This window comes from Taurulus bubalis, assembly GCF_910589615.1.
Source record: "Taurulus bubalis genome assembly, chromosome: 13".
Lineage (NCBI taxonomy): Eukaryota > Metazoa > Chordata > Actinopteri > Perciformes > Cottidae > Taurulus > Taurulus bubalis.
The window spans coordinates 15,040,546-15,062,697 of NC_136601.1; the positions used below are offsets into that span (position 1 = coordinate 15,040,546).

General features: G+C 43.0%; 3 protein-coding genes across 3 annotated transcripts; 1 reads left to right on the top strand and 2 right to left on the bottom strand.

Annotated features, from left to right (window-relative positions):
• Positions 1–139: 139 nt before the first annotated feature.
• LOC306745522 (uncharacterized protein) lies at positions 140–5,406 on the bottom strand. Its single transcript, XM_079228327.1, has 3 exons — positions 4,559–5,406; positions 2,535–2,637; positions 140–2,243 (listed from the first exon to the last, which is right to left on the bottom strand). The coding sequence occupies exons 1-3, from the start codon at positions 4,790–4,792 to the stop codon at positions 1,885–1,887; spliced, it is 696 nt and encodes a 231-aa protein (XP_079084453.1). The 5' UTR covers positions 4,793–5,406; the 3' UTR covers positions 140–1,884.
• A 318-nt stretch (positions 5,407–5,724) lies between these two features.
• rnf20 (ring finger protein 20, E3 ubiquitin protein ligase) lies at positions 5,725–16,098 on the bottom strand (the record flags this gene model as incomplete). Its single annotated transcript, XM_079228550.1, has 21 exons — positions 5,725–6,536; positions 7,557–7,661; positions 8,169–8,309; positions 8,517–8,642; positions 8,968–9,180; positions 9,271–9,420; positions 9,564–9,681; positions 11,271–11,580; positions 11,721–11,877; positions 12,027–12,148; positions 12,323–12,458; positions 12,557–12,736; positions 13,009–13,128; positions 13,231–13,305; positions 13,409–13,555; positions 14,755–14,870; positions 15,018–15,203; positions 15,301–15,448; positions 15,558–15,656; positions 15,750–15,818; positions 15,934–16,098. The coding sequence occupies 21 exons, from the start codon at positions 16,096–16,098 to the stop codon at positions 6,360–6,362; spliced, it is 3,060 nt and encodes a 1,019-aa protein (XP_079084676.1). The 3' UTR covers positions 5,725–6,359.
• Positions 16,099–18,375: 2,277 nt separating this feature from the next.
• On the top strand, positions 18,376–21,198 carry aldob (aldolase b, fructose-bisphosphate). Its single transcript, XM_079228282.1, has 9 exons — positions 18,376–18,533; positions 19,075–19,187; positions 19,281–19,492; positions 19,586–19,640; positions 19,788–19,948; positions 20,049–20,132; positions 20,245–20,419; positions 20,511–20,710; positions 20,948–21,198. The coding sequence occupies exons 2-9, from the start codon at positions 19,076–19,078 to the stop codon at positions 21,041–21,043; spliced, it is 1,095 nt and encodes a 364-aa protein (XP_079084408.1). The 5' UTR covers positions 18,376–18,533; position 19,075; the 3' UTR covers positions 21,044–21,198.
• The last annotated feature ends 954 nt before the right edge of the window (positions 21,199–22,152 follow it).

Here is a 22,152-nt window from a genome sequence, read left to right on the forward strand (position 1 = left end):
CACAGAGGAAGCTCGACTGAGCACAAGCCAGAATACGACAAAGCCTTTTGTGTGCCGAAGAGAAATACTACAGAGACATCAATCTGTTTGTGTGCGGGATATCAGAATATGATCCAAGACGAGTCGTCACTCCACTACAACTGACCCATACTTTTATTTTTTTAATTTACGTTAACAAGAATGTGGTATAAAAATACAGCTCTAAGTATCAAATAAAGTAGGAAAAACAAAGATTGAGTCCCCTTTGAGTGGAAACCTTAAAAAAATGCTCCTTTAAATCAAGGAATTTCCAATAATAACTAAAAACTTACGAGATAAATTACCATGTATAACAATTGGTATTTTAGCAATAATAAAGTAATTATGTAGCTTTTCCTTTCTTTGCAACCTGTAACATATACATTGTATCGCCTTTTTATGCACCATTTAATATCTTCCACCTTAAACACAAATGTGAATTGAAACATCACCATAAACCTAAGAAACATGTTTATTTTAATAACCACAATCAGTTATAACTGTGTTAACTCTACTCAGCGCATTGGCTTAAATGTCAACAAAATAAGGGTCACCGCGCTATTGGCTGTTCACTAACCAAAGCTAGCAATTAGCTTCGAGATAAGCGTTGCCGATCTTTTTACAAAATGTTTACAATGATATATAGTATGTGCGTGCACTCAGATTGATTTTTTTATGAGAAGTATTTTAATTTGAATAGTTAGTATGGTGTTTCATTCTCTCCTCACAATATACGAAAACTAGCAAAGAAAGTTGAGCTTCACTCACCAGAAACACTAATAACACACCAGGTTCACAGCTGGCTCTGACAAACTCTTATTAGTGTTGACATATGGAAATATTCATAATATTTGGACCATTATGTGACATTTCAGATGAAGAATCTTTAGTCGGTTGGCAGTTTACAGAAAGAGACGTCCAGACAATGACCGCAAATTGCTTATCCATGCTGTAGAGATGGATTGCGCTCAACTTGGAAACAACATGCTACTCCTCTAAATGATAAATTTGTGATACTAGTAGCCCTATTATTTATTTATTTTCAAGCAGGACAAATAACCACCACATTACACAGACATTTGATCAATTGTAAATTATAAAAATATTCATTATTGCAGCTTTAAAGTAAAAGCACCATTTGCATAAACTGTGTAGTCTTCTCATTTAGGTATTTTACTTTCAAAATAAGATCAAATAATCATTTTGTAAATGCATTTTAGTCTTGAATAAGCTCTATGGCTTTGTGTTGATGCAGTGAGGTGGCGACACCGAGTCAGTTTCACTGTGTCATATCAGGCCGATATCTTGGCACTCCACCACAGCAAAGTGGAGGAGGAAAGTGAGTTTTGCTGCTGCAGAGTGAGCAGGCAGGACTGATTATTCTGGCACCGAGGTCATGTTGTTCCACTCAGCCGGAGTGGCAGTGAGGTCGACAACCATCGATGTGAACTTGGAGGATCAAGAAGGCTTCCAGCTGAATGAGCAGCAGGGAACCAACCCGGCACACGGGAACTTAACAGGCTGTAAACGGGCCACAGGTCAGCCCGGGATGAAGGTGCTGGTTGATTGTGATGAGGTCAAACTGAGGCAGCAAAAGATGACAGCTTGATACTGGATTGTTACAGTTTCTCAGACAAAGCTAATCTAAAGAATTATCTCAACTAATAAATGGGTTGCCATGACATGAAGTGTCCATTTTCTTTAGGTAAAACAAAGAACATTTCTGATTTAAAAATCCCAGAGGTTACTTTATTTCCCATATAGTTTGACACACATATAGAAACCATCAATGTTACTGTTTTCATAACCGACATTACCATCACCGTTGTCCATCTGTAACTCTTTTCCCTCCACCCTATCTGGCCACTATTCACTTTTCCTACTTTTCTCGACTGCTTTCACCCGGCCCTCCAGGGAGCTCAGCCGGTGTTCCACTCCACAAGTCTTTTCAGAGCAAGAAGTGAGCAGAGTCAACAGGACGCACGCCAGCACCAGGCCGCCCAGTCGAACCGCCGTGATGTCGGCAGTGGCCTGCTTGTCGGTCACGATCAGTCCAAAAAGCCAGAGCGCCAAGACGGTCTTCACCACCCAGAACACCTGCCTCATCACGCCAATCAGCAGACGGAGAACGATGGTCAGCACCCAGTAGCCGATCAAGGCCACCAGACCCCACTGGGCAATGGCGGCCACGGCTTCTGGAGTGAAGAGGGGCGACGTAAGTGCAACTGTGGAGGGAGGAAATCCAGTTTAGGGATTGTCTCATTGGAAGAAAAAGGCTTAAAGACACCCGTCTGTTACTCCGGAAGTAACAGCAGTAAACATTCACACTGTAAAAGGAGTGGCTGACAAACTGCCGGAGGGAGTGGCAAGTCTGCATATTTTCAATTCAAACTTTCATTGTCACTGATCCTCTCTTACTCAGGTAAACTATTTGTAGAAAGCTGCCCATACAGAAGGGGAAAAGCCTTATCAGACACTCTGTAGCTCAGTCGCACACATCTATTCGTGACACCCACCATCAAATCCTGTGACCCTGAGGATCTCTGTGACGTAAACAGCGATGACGTTCAGGCCGCTTGCAGCTCCTTCAGCAAGGAATCGGATCACCATCTCAAAAAACTATGAAGGTGTGGAGGGAGAGTGGAGACTTTATCATACAATATAACAATCAAGAAAGGCAGCATTCTAATCATAGTAATAATCATGCAGATAAGACATACAAATAGGTGGACTGAAACACAGCATACCTATATTTATTCTTATGGCTCCAATGCACAGGCGGATAGAGTACATAATTCATTAGAATGCATTGGTATTTATACCTACAGGAGTGATATTCACTGCAGCTGTTTGTACAAACTCATTTAGATTGTACTGCTGCTTAGCTGCACTTTAAGATAGAAGAAGTACATTACTGTTGACTTGGACAAACAGCTGTGCATGCTAATGACAGCTGGAGTGACCCTCTCTCTATTCCTGTACAGTCTTTGCTGCTCACAACCCCCCAAAACTCACACAACACACAAACATACACAGTGTAGCCTCATCAGGCAAGGTCAAGGGTAGCCGAGTAAGTTGGACAAGTATCTTATCTGCACCTGTTGCACTACACACTGGCACATACGTGAGAACTGTACAGTATGTCAGAGCATGAGCCAAGCATCTGTCACTCCATTTCAGCAAGTGTATTTAAACTGAATACTGCTGTTTGGTAATATAAGGCTCAACTTCCTCACAGATTACATACTTAATGTTTTAATGAGGTCTGATCAAAGCCCAACTTTAGTGCTAAAGGCAGGCTGGTATAGCCACAGACTTTTTTAGAAGGCGTGAAGCAGCCCATAAAGGGCCATGCAATGGTGTGTATATTCAGCTATTATTACAAAGTCCTAAACAACATTATAGTTTTATTTGACCTGATCTAACATCATATTAAAGCTTTCAAACGACTTTTACATGTGGATCAAAAAACAAACTGAAGGCAAAAGTTAGACAAAAGAATCTGTACAATGTCCTGGCAGCTCCCACAAAGCAATGTTATCAGACAATGTACTCAACGACCTTGTTGAAAAGAAATGTTGCTCTGTTACATTATTGGGAAATCTCAGGGCGGTGTGGAGATCCTTTGTCTAACTTTTACCCTGAGGATTAAATTGTATCACTATCAGATTATGTTTCCCCCTCTTTTAAAGTGTGTTTTCTCACTGGAAACAGAACCATGTAAAAACCAAATTCACATGGAATAAGGCCATATTTCAATTCAGGGCTCATTTAAATGTAATTGATCATCCAAGGATTATGTACACATCATATATGTTAAGGTCAGAGCTACCACCTGAGCCAAGTTGAAGCATTTCAGCCTACTTATCAGCATGCCAGCGCTTACCACTGCAAGCTCAGTATATTGTGGCCTTTCATGCAATTACCACAGTATAGAAACACGGATAAAGCCACAGCGTCACTACAGTCATGCTCCTACTCTCTGCACTAACTTGAAGGTGACAAAGAGAGGACTCTGTTTAAAAAGGACCATGTCAGGGCAGGCTAGATGGAGACACCCAGGAAGGTTTCTTACCATGGCCACTGCATAGACGTTCTCCTGACCAAGCAATGACTCAAGAAACAACACTGCACGCTGGGGGAAAGGGAGCCACAGCCGGGTGGAAGCAGGGAGGTAGAAAAGTGTATGCATGGGTGAGGGGAGGGGTGGGGTGCATGGATATAAGAAGGTGTGAAATGAGGGCAGAGAAGATGAGGGGATCAGGAGAGAGATTAACAAGTTGAGGGGCATGGGGAGAGGAATGTGTGCGAGGGGTGAGGAAATGGATGGAGAGAGATGACAGGGTTAGAGTGGAAAATTAGTGATCAGGTACAGTTTTAGATCAAGAACAGTGGCAGAGCAAACAGTAAAGTTAGACCAAACATCCAGTAGACTAGGATGTTAAATACTTGAGAAAAAGAGGGAGAGGTTAAAGCCACTTCCTGGCGGAAAGAGACACTGTTGCTATCAGCCAGTGGTGCACATCTTCTGTAACGTTACCTCAGCAGCTGACCGGATCACACCGCTTCCCACCACGGACTCCGCGTACCGCTGGATCTCCAGGCAGGTTCCGGTGATCAGAGTACTGAGAGTGACCGTCGGTGGGCTCTCCCCGGTCGGCTTGGCCTGCTGAGCTCCAGCCGAGCCCACAGCCAACGCCAGCACCACCACATAGGTGGCGAGGAAAACCCGAGCACATCCACCGCGCCCATAGCCAGACGCACAAACAGTCATTGTTGGGGATTTAAGAACAATAGGGGGAGGGGAGAAAATGCTACAAATGTATGTGTGCACAGGTTAAAGCTGCAGACCAGAGCAGGTTAAGCTGCTCGTGTTCAATGACTGTAAATCAAAGACTTAAAAATGGCTTCGGTAGAGAGCAGTCATCAGCTAGAGAACCGTTTTTTTTTTTTTTTTTTTAACACCAACACGCTGCAGCTCACAACAAGCAGACAAATGTTAACAGCGACAGCTTTTAAATTAACTCACCAACGGAATCAAGTGAGCAATTAGCAAAAAATGTTGGTTAAAAAGCAGCGTAATGACTCAAAAATAAACTGAGAATTTAATTATAAACTTTGGCAGCGCTGGAAATATCCAATTTAGGACCGCTCAGCTCCGGCATTAACAGTGGCTATATTTGGGAAGACACTGTTAAAGGCTTACGATCCAGCAGCGACCGAGATATTCAAGTCAGTCGAGATGCAGCAGAAAGTAATTTAGAAAAAATGTAAACGTCTCCTGAAGTTTTCTGTTGTCGCTTTGAAAAAGAAAAACAGTAGAAACGCGGTGACGTTGGTGACCACCAGTCTCCGAAAGCTTATTTCAGCTCTGAGCTCCACTACAGTCAAGTTTAGTGCTTCTTTGTCTCCGAGCTCGCATCAAATGGCTCGAAGGATTCTGTTGCAGCTTTTACAAAAACCCGTGTCCCCGCATGGCGCTCCCTTTCCTTCCAGCGTTTCTGACGAGCTTCTAGTAGGCTGTGCAAACACGTCTGATGTTCAGGGAGGAGGAGGAGGGGTGGAGGAAGGCTTTCTGCACACGGATGAAGAGAGATTTGCACACTGGGAATTGTGGTTTCGAACTCCAGGTCAATTATTAAGATTACTCACAGGGTTTCATTGAAATTAAGAGACCGAAAAACAGAGAGATGGAAACAGGAGCTGGACAGTTTAGATGTCACTTTAATAACTAACAGAACAGCAATTAGACAGAATCAAGTCAGATTTGAGAGATTTTGAGCAAGAAGTTTTCAGATATATATAAAAAAAATGAAACAATCACTACACAGTATGTACACACAACATCATCATACAAATATCCACTGGACTCTTTCTTTTTCTTCTGGTTTGTTCTCAAATGTACACACACACACACACACACACACACACACACACACACACACACACACACACACACACACACACACACACACACACACACACACACACACACACTGTGAGACAAACTCACAGAATCTTTCTCTACCTTCTTCCTGCACCAATATCTGAAAACATACAGTGAAGTAGTGGACACTGGATGGGAGAAGCTGAATTCAGTCAATGTTAACGAAACCAAAAAAATATGAAAGCGTTCAGTTCAGAGCATCACTGCGGCCCGGCGAAGTTGGAATCATCAGGAGATATCACACTGAAGCTATCCTGTACACACAGGAGCAGAGGAGGCACGTGTTCAGAGCAGATATGGGAGCACAGTGGTGAGTCTCACTCCCGGCACCTTTTGTACGCCTGCTTATCACGTTGAACATTTTCCTTGCAAAAATCCACGGCGAAACGCATCTTCAGCCGATGTATATGCGGTGGAAGTCATTCGCGCCGAAGGCAGCGTTGCACTTGGGGCACTTCCTCTGGCGTGTGTCGTAGCGTGTCTTAACGCACTCGAAGCAGAAGACATGGAAGCACTTTGTCAGTACTGCATCCTTCACCCGAGAGTTGCAGCAGGGACATGTTAAGCGTGCCTGGGGGAGAGAGAGAGAGAGAGAGAGAGAGAGAGAGAGGGGGGGAGGGAAAGGTTTGAACAATAAACTGAAAAGCCATTCTTGTTCGAGCCGAGTGGTTTTGAATGAGTGGACACAAATATCTTCCAGCTCAACTGCCCTTCAGCAGCAGAACTGATTTCAGGGACACATCACATGATACGAAGGCTGATTATAGCTCCGATGTGGCCTTGACGGGTTCTCATGACCATGAAGATTACAGAGAACAGTTGACCCACAAATCTTGTGGCATGGCAGTGAACATCGGAGCATTTGGAGCACTCATGATTACATCAAACCACTCGCATGTTTATGACCAAATCTGGAAAAATTGCCTGATCCATTTGAGCTACAGAAAACTAAATGGACATTGACTACACAAACTACTATTTGCAAAAGATAGCTATTTATAATGTGTGATGTTGAGTCTTTGCACAGAATTTTAAGTGTCCTTCTGTGTTCCTGTCAAGAAAAAGTGTGATCACACTGGCAGTTGGTCACGTTTGCTGGAATACACAGTGTTAAAGTTTGCTCAGATTCATTCAGTTAAGCTGCCTACATACAAGAGAAACAGATAGCTTGCTGTTTGCCCAGTTTCCAATCATTGTGCTAAGCTAAGCTAACCAACTGCTAGCTATAGCTTCATATTTAGCATACAGACATGAAACTGGTATAAATCTGTATTTTACAAAATGTGTGGTGGTGTAAAATGTAGGTGATCTTATGCATGCATCAGTCACACACAAAAAAAACTTGGTAGAGCACAACAAATATTGGTGCACCTTGGATTAGTTAATTTAGTGACAACTGACTTTGAAAGGAATTAAAAAAAAAAAAAAAATCTACAGGAGTATACTCTCTAGTGCTTGACTGAGCCATTCAAAATATGTGGATGTGCCCTAAACCATCGTCCACAATGCTTCCGTAAGTGATTCTACATTTTAAAGCAGAAGTGAAAGCGGAATTTTTTTAAATTCAAAATGTTGCATCACAGAAACCTACCTTATAGTCATTGATTTCTTCATTTAGGATATCATCTCCATTGCTGATTTTCTCAGCTGGTTTCTTGGCCTTCTCAATCTTTCCCCTTAGTTTGGAGATGTCCTCCTGAAACACAGTCAGAGTTAGCAGCTGCAAGTAAAAGGAGTCTGTTTTGACAGCCGTGGTTATAAAAGCAATAATCCTGAGCAGTGAATCTTGAAGACTCAGATGTTGGAGCTTCCCACCATCACAGGAATGCACAACAGTGAAAATGTTTGTGATGTGCAACTATTTTGCCAATTCAGAAGTGGACAGGAAAACTGGCAATAACTATTTAGCACACATACAGCGAGGAGTAAACAAAGGGGTTGTCATTAGAAAACATGCAGAGTATTTTGGGAGTCATCCCATAAGTCTTATGACGATCAAAAGGGGTTAACTACAATTTTTCAATCTGATGGGTCAGGACTATTGGGGAGAGGTTTGAAAACCTCTTGTCCTCAAAATATACTATGTTTTAACAAATGTAATCGTGCATTAGGACAATCACTTGTCTTTTAAGTCCATGCACTTGTTGACATTTTATGGCTCGAGAGGATTTGTGCAAACGTGTATATTTGTGGATATTGATACCTGTGCTCGTCGAGCGTTAAAGGACTCTTTCTCCCTGGAGATGCTGTTCTCTATGACTTCCTCTCTGACCAGGTTGAGCCTCTGCTGAACCTGCTCCAGCTGAGTTCGCACCTCCTCCGACAGCAACGCAGACTCCTGAGCCTGGGGGACGACAGACAGATGTTGTTATTTTGTCTCAATGGCAATATATTTTCTTCTCATACTGTACAACCCTTTATGTATAGTATCTGAATGTGTGTTTAGGAACAACTGTGTACATCTAAATGTCATAACATTACTAGCAGCGCAACCGTTTTGTCATCATTTAGCTCTGCAGCTGTGGCTCATCCTTCCTGAGCGATGTGTTACCTTGCGTTTATTCATGTCCAAAGCTTGTGTCCGAAGTGCCAGCTCTCTCTCAGCAGTGCTGATGGTGCCCTGAAGGAGGCGTTCCTTTTCCTCAAGCTTCCTCACAACCTGCAGCTGGGCATCGACCTGACAAAATCCCCAAAAATCATGATGGTGAATGAAGATTAAAATATATCGGGGATAGAAGACAATTGTGAATTTTTTAGGAAAAGACGACAAGCAAAGTAATAGTGAAGCGCAAAATATGCACTGTGTAGATTTTGTATTATTTATTGACATGCCATTTTATTGAAGAAAGAAAAAGGTTTCGTTTTAAGTTGAATATAAACCCAAGAGCCTTCAAAGAAAGTAACTGCAGGTGGGGTTCACTGCAATTTAACTGTATCACAACACCCTTGCAAACTTGTAAAAACTTGCAACTTGCTCCTTTCGGTGTTGCCTGGAGGCTCACCTGAGTTTTTAAGGTAAGCAGTTGGTCGGCCAGCTCCTCCTTCTCTTCTTTTAGCAGCTTGTGGATCTGGTTGGACTTGATCCGCTCGCTCATTAGCTTGAAGTTGGCGTCATCTTTTTCTCTGAGCTGCTGCATCAGACGGATGTTTTGTTCCTGCATGTCCTCAAAAGCCTGGCCAGTAACGTCCATCTCGCTCAGCAGCGCGTCCTCCTCCTGCAGAGGGAACAGTGAAGGCGATACGAGTGTTAGAGATTAAAAGCAGGTTTTGTTTGTGCAGAATTATACAATGACCAGCTCACGCACCTGTTTTGCTATGGAGAGCTTCTTGTTGAGGATATCAATCTGCTCCTCCACAGAGCGGATCTTCCTCAGAGCCTCTTCGTCTGCCATTTTCTTGCCTTCCCTCCTCTCCCTCTCTTCCAGCTCCCTCAGTCTCTGCCGCAACTCCTCTCCCTGGAATCAGCATTCTTATTATGGGACTGCCACCATACAACAATACAGCAAATATGCATAAATCATGATAGAAATTGCAATGAATGGACCTGGGATCAAATCCTAAGACTTCAACATATGAACACAAACTTCATACACATCACCTCTGACTTGGACTTCTTCTCTGCAGCCATTAGCTGGACTTTGTCCCTCTGCTCCTTTGGTGCTGAGCGGTACATGTCCAGCAGCAGCTTCATCTCCCTCTGGGACTCCTGCGCTTTCCTGCACAGTCACAGGTGGAGAGTCTTTAAAAAAAAAAACAATCACCCTCATCTGGGCCCTATTTCTCGTACCTGGCTTACTGAGTTAGCGGGCTAATTGTCAGGATAAGATGACGTAGGTCAGGCTTTCTTGGTTTCTCGAAGCAAGCTTAGATTAATCACCATAGCAACACAGCCAAAAATGTAAACCTGGTCCCGGGCAGGCTTACTGAAATTCACTGGATAATCTGGCCACTCCTACGGAAAAAAAAGGCAGCTCACTTCCTCATTGATGAAGGAGCGATATTAGTTATATTAGTTTTATAGGGAGAGAGTTCTTTCAGATCGCCAGGATCCATCCTTTACCTCATCATGACTTCCTGTACGCGGCGATATAGATTTTGCCGGCAAGAAATAATTTATTTACGAGAGCTTCTCGAGCCGCGGACATTGATCATACAGGCGCAGCTGATCGCCCGTCTCAGACACAGACTATCAGCCGCTGCATGCCGCTGTTCTTAAGTTTATTTAGCTCTTAAGAAACTTATGGATGTGTTGAAAGCACTCATAATTATATGACAGTGCTATTAGTACACCATACATATCATTATTGTAGAACATGATTAAGGTGATCGTGATAATAATACAGAGAATCACACACAATTTATTTTTACTGCTTCAATTGATTGAATTTCTGATTATGAATAATGCATACATACTGATCCGCCCATACATATATTCAAACTCCTAGTTATATGGTAATCTACACATACATGTATATACATATAGTACATGATTCATACGCGCATACAGTACATATATCCTCATAAGTATATATTTATTCGTAAATATAAGCTGATTGAAATGGGTGATGAAACACTTAAAATTTGCAGATACATTTTCCCAACACTGACGTATTTAACTTGTCTGATATATTTGCGATGCTTATGTCTCGCAGCGGGGGCGATGTTAAAGTTGCGTTCACGGCAACAATGTTGCAAAAACTTTGGAATATTCGCAATGCGTTTGCTGTGAATGATTACGGTATTGACTTCCTCAAATGCCTTGATGATCATCTCCTGCTTCTCATCAGAAAAATAAAAAGAGGTTCCTCTGAGTTTATTTGCCAGTGTACTGTTAGAACATCGTGGTGTCAGTGCTCGATTATTATCCCTTCTGAAGAGGAGCGGGCGCGCGCATTTATCCAGATGACTGACGTCTGGCTAGAATTAACGAGACGTTTCAGCGCGGTTCAGCTGTGAAGAAACCCAGATAGCCTGATGTCAATCATCTCACTAATTTAAGATGAAGATTAGGAAATTTGCTTGACTTTGTTTAGCCAGGTACGAGAAATAAGGCCTGGGGTCAGAAATCAATAACGGTACTACGCGTTGTTTTTTAAACGAAGATAAGGGACGAAATAGTTGTATTTTTCGCCCATTTCTCAGTGCTAACATTTATTGTTTACCTGCCACATATTGAGATAAGAGCGTACTATTCCCTATAAGCTACTGCTGTGGTGCGTGAATAAGACTAGGTTTTCCAAAAGGCAGACAAATACGTAAAATACAGGTCAAGAGGTGAAACCACGCCAAAAAAAATGCAACCTACTTGAGTTCAGCTCGGACTATCTTCAGCTGCTCCATCTCCTTCCTCTTTGACCCCTGGACCACAGAGAGACGCTCCCCGGCCGACTCCTCAGTCTGGCTGCTGCTCCCTTGTTTCTCCTTCTCCTCCTTTATCACACTGCTGCTACCACCGCGAGTCGGCCTCTCTCTCTCCTTTTCCTTCTCCCTGTCTTTCTCCTCTTTCTTTATAACGTCCTTTTCTTTCTTTTCTTCCTTCTCTTTCTTCTCCTCTTTCTCTTCATCTTTTACTGTTGGTTCCGATTCAACTCCAGGCTCCGTTTTCACAGAGGCCCCTAAAGAAAACACAGTAAAGCATGAACTGTCAATCAGAACAGTCCTAATGTCTTAATAAGTATCATAAGAACAGTGGGAAATCAGTAAAGAAAACGCTAACTCCTAGATTTATATTTACAGTCGGTCATCTCAGTGTTACCTGTGCTGCTGGGTGTGGAGGAGCCGGTGTCAGGCTCTGTCTTGACCACAGGTTCCCCAGAGATGGCTGGGGTTAAAGGAGAGGTTGTCTCATCCTTCACGTCCAACTCTGTGCTTGACTGGGACTGAAGGATGGCGTTGCCCTTTGAAGCACGGACCTAAAGAGGCAACAGAATGTGTTTTAGTGTGATCCTATTTTACAATACTATACCAATAGGATGCGTTGCTGTGCAAATGACCAATGACTCTTCAATTTCCTAAACTGGTAAGAGATGAATGACTGCACAAGTTTCTATTTGTGACCTACCTGGTTGAGCTCAGTTTGCGACTCTCTCAGTCTGATTTTATATTTCACCACTTCTCCCTTCATCTGCTGATTGTGGGTTTGTAGCGTGCTGATCAGGTGACGCATCTCCCTGTTAATAGGACCTGAGCGAAAAAGGCAGGCAGAGATGAAGGTTGGGAAAAACAAACAAAAAACTGATCAGGAAAGTGAACCTAGTTACTTTGTCAGTGAGGTGCTGATATGAATCTAAGTTACAAAAGCATTTACAGCACAAATCATGCACCTAATTCAGCATGTAACCCAATTATGTTAGTTACCTGCTTGCTCGTTGGCAGCAAGTGTCTGTTCAAATTCGATGCGCAACATCTCGTACTCCTTCCTGACCTGAGCCAACGTGTCCTCCAGCTGAAAAACTTCTGTACGAACCTTCCTCTGCAAAGCCACCTCATCATTCTGCACACAGAGGGGATGAGAGTAAGAAAATGATGAAAGGTCACATAGAAAGACACTTACACAAACACACTTACACAAACACAAGTACACACACACACCTCCATGTGCTCCAGCTGTCGAAGCCTTGCTGTCCTGGTAGTGTTAAGACGAGCACGCGTCTCATCTAGTTGACCCTTGAGAATCAGAGACTCGTTGTAGAGCACAGAAAACTGTGACTGCAGGCAGCGATACTCAGCAGTCTCTTTTACCATAACTGCTGCTCGACTCAGCAGCTCCACCTGAGAGAAAGGCAGAAGTAAAAAAAAATATATATATATATATTTATTTAATACAAAAGTACTGAATGACTTGCTTTTGTAAGGTTCAACAGGAAGATTTATAGGTAAACATTTACACTGAGACAATATTATTACAAGAATCATTTTTGTTTAAATGTCCTCTTTTTGTACTCTCCATAGTAGAAGTTATAGGTGTAAGAATAATGTAATCCATTAATGAGTCATTTCCAAATGAAAGTCAAAAGAATGACGTGTGAGAAACACAAGTCCACCTTCATGTTGTTGTTCTCCTGGTGCACACTCTGAAGGTCCTGCTGGAGCTTCTGCAGCTCAACAAAGCGGTTATCTGCCAGCTCTGTGTTTTCCTCCATATCACTGTTCATTTCTTCAAACTTGACAGAAGAGAAGAGGGGCAAAAAAGTCCAAAAGTAAGGTGTATATATAGAAATCACACCTTTATAGTAATCAGCAAGTTTGTGAAATACAATTCATACCTTTCTCTTGTTAATAGTGATGGTCCCACAAACGCTGCTGGCCTCCCCACACACCTTATAGCCTTTGCTGTTCACCTGGGATGCATGACAGGATGTGTTATGACATGCCTCAATATAATATAAACATATGCACAATACTGCGACGGACAAATTCTGAGACAGAAGAACACATCCTCACCCTCTCCAGTATCTCAGTCAGGTGTGCATTGAGTCTGTTCTCTCTGCGGCGGATCTTCTCCATGTCCCACTGGAGCTCCTCGATCAGAACCTGCAGCTCGCTGACACGCTGGTCTGCTTTGTTAGCAGCACGACCCAGAGGCCGGGACTGGACAAGACAAGGAACACAGAGATTTGAAACCACACCCACTAGGGCTGCAACTAACGATTATTTTAATAATCGATTAATCGGTTGATTATTTTTTCGATTAATCGATGAATCGGATAAAAAAAAAAATAAAGCGTTCATTTCCAAACCTTTATTCAAAAACAGAAGTGACAGTGCAAAACATCTTCAGAAAGTGCACAAACAGGTTGCTCCTTGAACATCCCTGAGCTGTTAATTAAAACAACAAAATGGACTAACACTAAAAACATACACATCTCTGCTTTACATCTGCCAAATGTGAGCCATTTTTACTGTAATTGATCCCTCCAGAGGCTGCCTTTACATACCCTGCTTTATCAATATGTATGAAATACTGGGACAGAGGGAAGCTGTACTGCTACATATAGAGCATCCTCTTCCTTAAACTCTTTCATTCTGGGTCTCTTATAACCACAACGTCACGTCGTTGGCTAAGCCCAACGACGTGATTTGCTTCATTCTACTTTGAGTAAAAAAATAAAAAAAACCTGCAGCCAGATCCGCCGGTGTGCCGGTTTAACGTTAACGAGTGACAGCGTGAACTGAACCAGACCGGGGGGTGACGGCATGTTTCATCACGTTACGTTTTTTTACAAGCAAGACTGAACTGTAACGAAACATAACGTAACTTTAACGACAATACACAACCAAACACGTTAGCTAACGCGATAGCAAGCTGACTAGCTTCCATTAAAAACAAGTTTGAGGAACATGAAGACGCTGATTGGCCAAGACTCGACTTGTCAAAGATCTTATATTTTTGAGAACATCACAACCTCAGCTTTTCTCGTGTCTCACTCCGATCTCAGAAACGCTGGCCGGCCAGTTGCTCTGCTCCGCTCTTTTTTTTCTTCTCCGCGACTTATTGCCCGACGTAATAATCGCGCGACACAACGAATCGATAATGAAATTCGTTGCCAACACTTTTGATAATCGATTTTTATCGATTTTATCGATTCGTTGTTGCAGCCCTAACACCCACACACAAAAGGGCCAACAGAAACATAATCCTTCCCAAGATATTACTCTTCAACAAAGCAGCTGTTGATAGCACTTTTCTAGAGTTACACTTTACACACATGTTTTTAACTTTTAAGGTTGGCTTAACCTGAGGGGGAACACACAGCAACATGGAAAAGGGATGGGCGTAGGAATTGTACCTCGCTCGTCATGTGACTGTGTTTCTGCTTCAGGTCCTCAGTCAGCTGTTGCAGCCGCTGGTTTTCGCTGACCAGGAGAGAATTCAGTTTGGAAGCTGTCTGCCATAGACTGCCCTCTGGAAAGAAAAGTTACAATATCACATATTATGAGTGTAAACAGAATGTGACTTGATCAATTCCCCCAAAATAAATCCTCAGCCAAACTACGTTACTGCAGTTTCATCACGTCTTCCTCCATTAAAACCACCCTTCTTTGATCTTACCGGCACCAGAGTTCAGCTCTGCCTTCAGTTGGTCCACTGTGCTCTTCAGACATTCATAGATCTCCATCACGTGATGGGCCTGCTTCTGGCTGGATTCCACTCTCTCCTGAAGCTCAGCCTCCATCTCCTCACTGCTGCTGCTCGCCAGCGTTGCCAGGAAAGAGTTGGTTGTCTCTCCCTGGTGGCCTGAGTGACAAAAGCAGGAAAGAGGGTTTTGGCTTGCGTGTCTGGTATGTTAAACAAATATCTGCACGCTATTGCTTTCAAAGTCCTCGGTCTTTACTTCTATCCTTGGCCCGCTCCTGGTTAGAGTCGCCATCAGGTTCTGGAGTGTCCGGCTTCAGGTTCCGTCCCTCACCTGCCAGAGATTTCTCCGGTTCGCTGCTTGCTTGGTCATAACGCCTGATGGTCAGTTGAACGTTTTCATCAAACTGAAGGAGAGAGAGAAGAGCATTACATTTAGACTCCTGGATCTTTATGTGAGTGGCGACTGTTAATGTTGAACAAGTGATTCTTACTTCCTTCTCTGAGCTTGTTTACCTGGTTCCAGTATCTGTTGAGGATCAGCAGGCTGGCATCATCAGTGGCCTGGCGGGTCTCCAGTCTCTCAATTCGCTCTCGCAATTCATCCTCAATCACCTGCAAACCAAAAAGGCAAGAGATGAACCTCTCTCCAAACAAGACTGTGTGTATATAAAGAGTTTGTAAACCAAAATTGGAGAATGAATGTACCTGTCTTTGATCAAGAGATTCTCCCAACTTTCGGTTTTTGGCCTGGAGAGCTTTGATGTCTTGTTCTTCCTAAAAAAAAGAATGAAAAATAAAAAAAGAGCCAAAAAGACGGACAGGGTTTACACTTCTGAGGTGAAGGTTGTGAACTTATATTATCTGTAGTGGATCATAAACGAGGCCTTACTGAATTGGACACTCCTCCCAGTTTGATGACCGTCTCCACCGCAGTGCTCCCCCCGGCGCTGACACCGGGAGCTCCGTCCTCTCCGTCCCTCTCCCGACGCTTCTCCGGAGGCGCACCGGCGGACGAGGGGCCGCTTGGGTCCGCAGGACGCTTCTGTCCCGACATCCTCTGACGCCCAAACTAAACGGAAAAAAACAACAAAAAAGTGTCAGTTAACTAAACAACGAAGGAGGAGTTTTGTTGACACTCAAATGGTTCAGCTGGATGGACGACCATTTAAAGGTTGCGTTATGTTGCACCTGTAACGTCCGCTAGTTGACGTGAAGGTGCTCGAACATAACTACCTGCATGTTTACTATGACACCATATTCATCTCAATGTCGAAACAAATACACAGAAAACAAAGTAAAACCTGAGCGAGCTGATTGAATCAGTCAAAGCTACGTTAGCTGTTTGCTAACGTAGCGTTAGCTTTAAATGCTGTTGATGCTCAGGTCAACTTTACTCTGACCCGATAGAATAAAGCATTTACTTTCTATTAGTTATACTATCAATAACACCTCACCGAAGTCTTACCGCTGGTAATGTTACAAGTTTTGTGGTATTAACTAAATCTGTCTGTGGCTGTTGATGTTGCGGCTCCCTGCCTCTCGGAAACGGAAGCGTGAACGCTTTTTGTGTGACAAGCTTCCGCTGACGTGGCGCCACCTACCGGCGTGGAGGAAACCAGCAACAGCGACTCAGTGTAGAGGCTCTGCATAGAGCAAGTTAGTGTTGGAGCAAATTCACAAACAAATCATCAATAAGCAACTGCCGGTGGACCTGGAGCTTTTGGGCCCCCTCAAGGTCTGACGCCCCTGGGAAGTGTCCCGTTCTTGTGGTTGGGGATCATATATAGTGCAGTTTAATAATATACATTCCCCAGATCCTAAACATTGTGTGCCATAACCAAAGAAAGTGACAAGCCTGCAGCTACATTAGGCCGGCCATTTGTAATGCACATGGATTATTTCCCTTTATTGAACCTGCTGAGACAAATCCAAAATGTCCAAATTGTAGCAATATGGCTTTGTGTTGCTGTGTTGGATTGCAACTCCTAAAGATCCGTACATCTATGAGAGCTGTAATGTGTGGGGATATTGTGACATACTGGGCAGTTATTGGGCAACCAAAACAACGACACCAGCATTCCTCTGGTGCTATCTGCTGACAAATTTGTCTTAGGGTTTCTCAACTATCTTTTTTTCAGTCAGTCCTTAAGTACAATGGGACTTCTGGACAGAGCCTGAACTATGATCAGCACTATTAAAGAGTACATTGCAACGGGTTCAGAGTCCAGGTTGTGTAAAAGAAGGCCTACTTAATTTTGAATGACTTACCTCAGCCTATTAGTTCAAATATCCCTATCTGCTGAAGTCGCTCATGGACCGATGAGAGCACTACAAAAACCACAACATAGTGTTTTGGGCAGTTTTCAGCAATCAATAGGAGAACTGTTTATGTATGACGTGCTTGACAAGCAATGTGACGCATGAGGCAGATACACAAGGTAGCATGAAACAGCATGTTTATTTGTTGTAAATAAGTGGATATTTGTGTACAATAAATGAACTAGGCTAAAGTTTTGCCTTTAGCCTATACTATTGTGATTACATATTGTATCTGAAAATTAATCAATTATAATGACAATTATAATGACATCAAAATGAACACATGTACACATGAAATGTGTACAGGTTTTCCTAATTACATTCATTTTGAGTTCTGTTTATTCACAGTTTGAAATCTAACAAACAATGAAACAAGAAAAGGTGATTGATTGTCTCTACCTAAATAATATACAAACAAATGCAAGCTATTATATCCTTATATATTACAGTTCATGATCTCAAGGAATTTGTAAGATATTTAATCGAATAAGAAAAAATTGAAAAAAGATTTTCCTTTATGCATTGTATCTTGGACATTAAAGTGCAGATCTGGAACATTAACACCACATAGTAATGTAACTAAATTAATCCCATCCACCATTTTGGGATGGGAAATTAAAAAAAAAAGTGCCATCTTCTGAATACACAAACAGACGTATCACTTGCTGTGATCTACAACAGAAAAACAAAATAAAGAAACCTGAAATGCAACATTACAGCAGGCTTCTCATATTACAGCTTTTTTTCCCCAAAGTGCACATCGAGCAAGAAAAGAAGAAGGCGGGTCTGTTCCAGGTCTGTTGCATGCGTAAGCAGGACACCTTGGATTGTGTATCTTGTTTTCGACGACACGAAGTTTTCCCGTCCCGTCCTGTTTTTTTTTTACTGATTCCCCCTCAGTCAGGTTCTGATGTGAGTTTAAAGTCCACAAAAGAGTATTGATGGCATATCGCGCAAACTACGCCCCTGTCTGTCCGACAGGGCCAATCGCTTTCCCGGGGTAACGCACGCCCCGCCACATCACGCAGCGCTTCCTCCACAGCGCCAACAGGCAATAAATACAGCTTCACGCTCAGGGTTTCGGCCTCCTCAACCAGTCTAATCACTGCTGCCAGGCTTTACAGGCCGTTTGACACTTCTGTTGCCGTCGCTGTTTGACAAAACTGCAAAGTAAGACGTGTTTTTATAGTTTTAAGCTTTTCCATTCGGTTTCTGTCGCAGATTCCCACTTGTTGTCAGTGATTCCTTCTGGTGTCTGCGAGATTAGTTCGCTCTGCATATCCAGGTTTGCAGCGATGGAAGTAATGTTGCAGTTATTGTTTTAATATGCACGTTTGCAATAGTCTCAACTTTGTAGAACTTCATAAATGACTATTCTAATTATTGGCCTTCATATTATGCTGCAGGTGTATGTTGTGCTATTTGTATTATGCCTTCTGCAGAAAAGTATTGGAAAATGTCATGTGGGCAACACCTTTTCAGTAAATTAGGAATTTAAGATTTTAGGCACTAAATGCAGAACTTATCTGTTTTAAGGCCAAAGTTCAACCATGCAGGCCAAATATTTACAGAGGTGATGCAAGATAAGCAGGAAGTCGGAGGCAACCTGAAGCGTTCATTGTGTTTGATTGGGGGAACAAAAAATCTTCCTCATACTTCAGTCTTTCAGAATTTCTAACCAACTGTGAATTAACTTTTTTCTGTCCTATAGGATGACTCATCAGTTCCCATCCCTCACTCAGGGGCAGAAGAAGGAGCTCTCTGACATTGCTCAGAGGATCGTGGCTCCCGGAAAGGGGATCCTGGCAGCAGATGAATCAACAGGTGAGCCTCAAGTCTCTAGTTGTTTTTCTATATGAGGTGTGTGTTTGTGTGTATGCAACTGAAATTAATTGAGTGCGTTCTTATTATTTCAAGGAACCATGGGAAAGCGTCTCCAGAATATCAATGTGGAGAACACCGAGGAAAACCGTCGTTCCTTCCGTGACCTCCTCTTCTCCACTGACCCCTCAATCGCCAACTGCGTGGGAGGGGTCATCTTCTTCCATGAGACACTCTACCAGAAAGCAGACAGTGGCAAGCTCTTCCCCCAAGTCATCAAGGACAAGGGCATTGTCGTCGGCATCAAGGTGAGGAGCCTAAAAGTGCAAAGAGGCATGCACACATCTTCCACGTGATACACCCTGTATGTTAATGGATATGTTTTGATTGCCTTGCTTTAGGTGGACAAAGGCACAGCTGGTCTAACCGGAACGGATGGAGAGACCACCACACAGGGTGAAAAATGTTTTTTTTATTCTTATTTTAAAGCCCAGAAGTGCAAGCCACAGTATTCCTAAATATGTCCCTGAACACATGATTGCAGAATGAGCACAACCGCCACTGAATACTAACATTCAGTGGCTTGTTGTTTCCCCCCCACAGGTCTTGATGGCCTCGCAGAGCGCTGTGCCCAGTATAAGAAGGACGGTTGTGACTTTGCCAAGTGGAGATGTGTGCTCAAGATCTCAGAGAGCTGCCCAACATCTCTCGCCATTGCAGAGAACGCCAATGTCCTTGCCAGATATGCCAGTATCTGCCAACAGGTGTGTGTGTGCGCGCAGTCATAGTCTTTTAAAAATGACAGCATCAAAAATATTAGCTGCAAGTCATTCATTTAAAATTGACATTTGTGTTCTTCACCAGAATGGTCTGGTGCCTATTGTGGAGCCAGAGATCCTGCCTGACGGAGACCATGACCTGCTGCGCTGCCAGTACGTCACAGAGAAGGTTGGTTCATGATGTTCGGCAGAGTCAGCCAAACCACCAGCAGTAAAATGTTTTCTCGTCTGCTGATATTTTGAACCATGTGTAGTAATAAATATGCCTCTTCATGATTTAGGTCCTGGCTGCTGTGTACAAGGCTCTATCCGACCACCACGTGTACCTGGAGGGCACTCTGCTGAAGCCCAACATGGTCACGGCTGGACACTCCTGCATCAAGAAGTTCACCCCTCAGGAGGTTGCCATGGCCACGGTGACCACTCTGAGGCGCACCGTCCCTGCTTCTGTGCCTGGTGAGTGTCATGAGGCCCGCTTCTCCCTCAACAGACAAGAAAAGCACGAAGACTCATTTCTCAATGGAATGCCGCGTTGTGTTTTTTCCAGGCATCTGCTTCCTATCTGGAGGCCAGAGTGAAGAGGAGGCCTCCACCAACCTGAGCGCCATCAACCAGGTGCCCCTCCATCGTCCCTGGAAGCTGACCTTCTCTTACGGCCGCGCACTCCAGGCCTCTACTCTTGCTGCTTGGCAGGGCAAAGCTGCCAACAAGGCAGCTGCACAGGAAGTTTTCTGCAGCAGGGCCAAGGTTAGTCTCAGAGCATTAAGAGCTATCACTAATAATACATGATGTGTAGTTGTGGACTGTGTCCAGAACTGGCTTTTAAATTGCTCTTATGTTTTATTACACAACTCTATACTGACTGGTAAATGATTGATTCTAATGCTTAGATCCATAAAGTCTTGCAGTAATGTGGCCCAGGCTGATCATTAACACTCGGATTTGACTTTGCCCTAACTTTTCCTCCTTTGTTGCGCTCTTCAGATCAATGGCCTGGCTGCCAAAGGAGAGTACAAGCCCTCCAGCGCAGCTGACAAGGCCTCAATGCAGTCTTTGTACACAGCCAGCTACGTCTATTAAATACTGTGAACATTACAAATATAAAATAAATGCCATGGGCCAAATATGGCAACAAGAAAAGCCTCTGCTGGATTTCTCTTCCAACACCAGGGGAAGACTTCCATTAAAATGAACTACTGTTTGTCTACTCAATGGAACGACTGGAAATAAATGACGTGACCAAAATGTTGCTGGTGTCATTGCTTTTTTGGCTATAGTGTTGACTTTCATGAGAGCCTGGCTGTTGACGCATCAAAGGTGTTTTTCTAAGCTGTGTGAAATGCTATTGATTGCAACATATTAGCTTGTGGATTTCATCCACCACTGATTCAATTGTTGTAGAAGGGTTAATAGATAACTAATACATCGCTCCGATAACGTCTAGTGCATGGCTGTGAAGCTCACCCAAGTTTACTTCAACTGAAAGCAGTTTCAACACCTGATTAGAACCTGAGAAACCCTTTGAAATATTCTGATGCTCATCAGTTTGGTAATATAAAAATGGAAGAAATTGACTTACTTAATACCTAAAATACCCTTAATATACAGTGGCTTGCAAAAGTATTCATACCCCTTGAACGTTTCCACATTGTCACATTACACGCCACAAACATAAATATATTTTATTGGAATTTTATGTGAAAGACCAACACTGTCACATAATTGTTAAGTACAAAGAAAATTATACATGCTTTAATTTTTTTTTTTCACAAATAAACTGAAAAGTGCAGTGTGCAAAATTATTCAGCCCCCTTTTCTCTGAGTGCAACCAATTGCCTTCAGAAGTTGCCTGATGACTGCTGAATGATTGAATGTTGACCGAATGACTAAATAGAGTCCACCTGTGTGTAATCTAATCTCAGTACAAATACAGCTGTTCTCAGAGGTTTAAGAGAATGTTGGAGAGAACAGGACCATGAAGTCCAAGGAACACACCACACTGGGCAGAGATAAAGTTGTGGAGAGGTTTAAAGCAGGGTTAGGCTATAAAAAGATTTCCCAAGCTTTGAACATGTCACGGAGCACTGTTCAATCCATTATCCGGAAGTGGAAAGAGTATGGCACAACTGCAAACCTACCAAGACACGGTCGTCCACCTAAACTTACAGGCCGAACAAGGAGAGCACTGA

Bases quoted from the DNA above. Each gene is read 5' to 3' on its own strand.
- aldob (XM_079228282.1), top strand. From the start codon at position 19,076: ATGACTCATCAGTTCCCATCCCTCACTCAGGGGCAGAAGAAGGAGCTC. The intron at 19,188-19,280 runs GTGAGCCTCAAG...TATTATTTCAAG, and splicing joins GGCAGCAGATGAATCAACAG to GAACCATGGGAAAGCGTCTC. The intron at 19,949-20,048 runs GTGTGTGTGTGC...GTTCTTCACCAG, and splicing joins ATGCCAGTATCTGCCAACAG to AATGGTCTGGTGCCTATTGT.
- LOC306745522 (XM_079228327.1), bottom strand. From the start codon at position 4,792: ATGACTGTTTGTGCGTCTGGCTATGGGCGCGGTGGATGTGCTCGGGTT. The intron at 2,638-4,558 runs GTAACGTTACAG...ACACCTTCATAG, and splicing joins TGATCCGGTCAGCTGCTGAG to TTTTTTGAGATGGTGATCCG. The intron at 2,244-2,534 runs GTGGGTGTCACG...CTCCCTCCACAG, and splicing joins CAGGGTCACAGGATTTGATG to TTGCACTTACGTCGCCCCTC.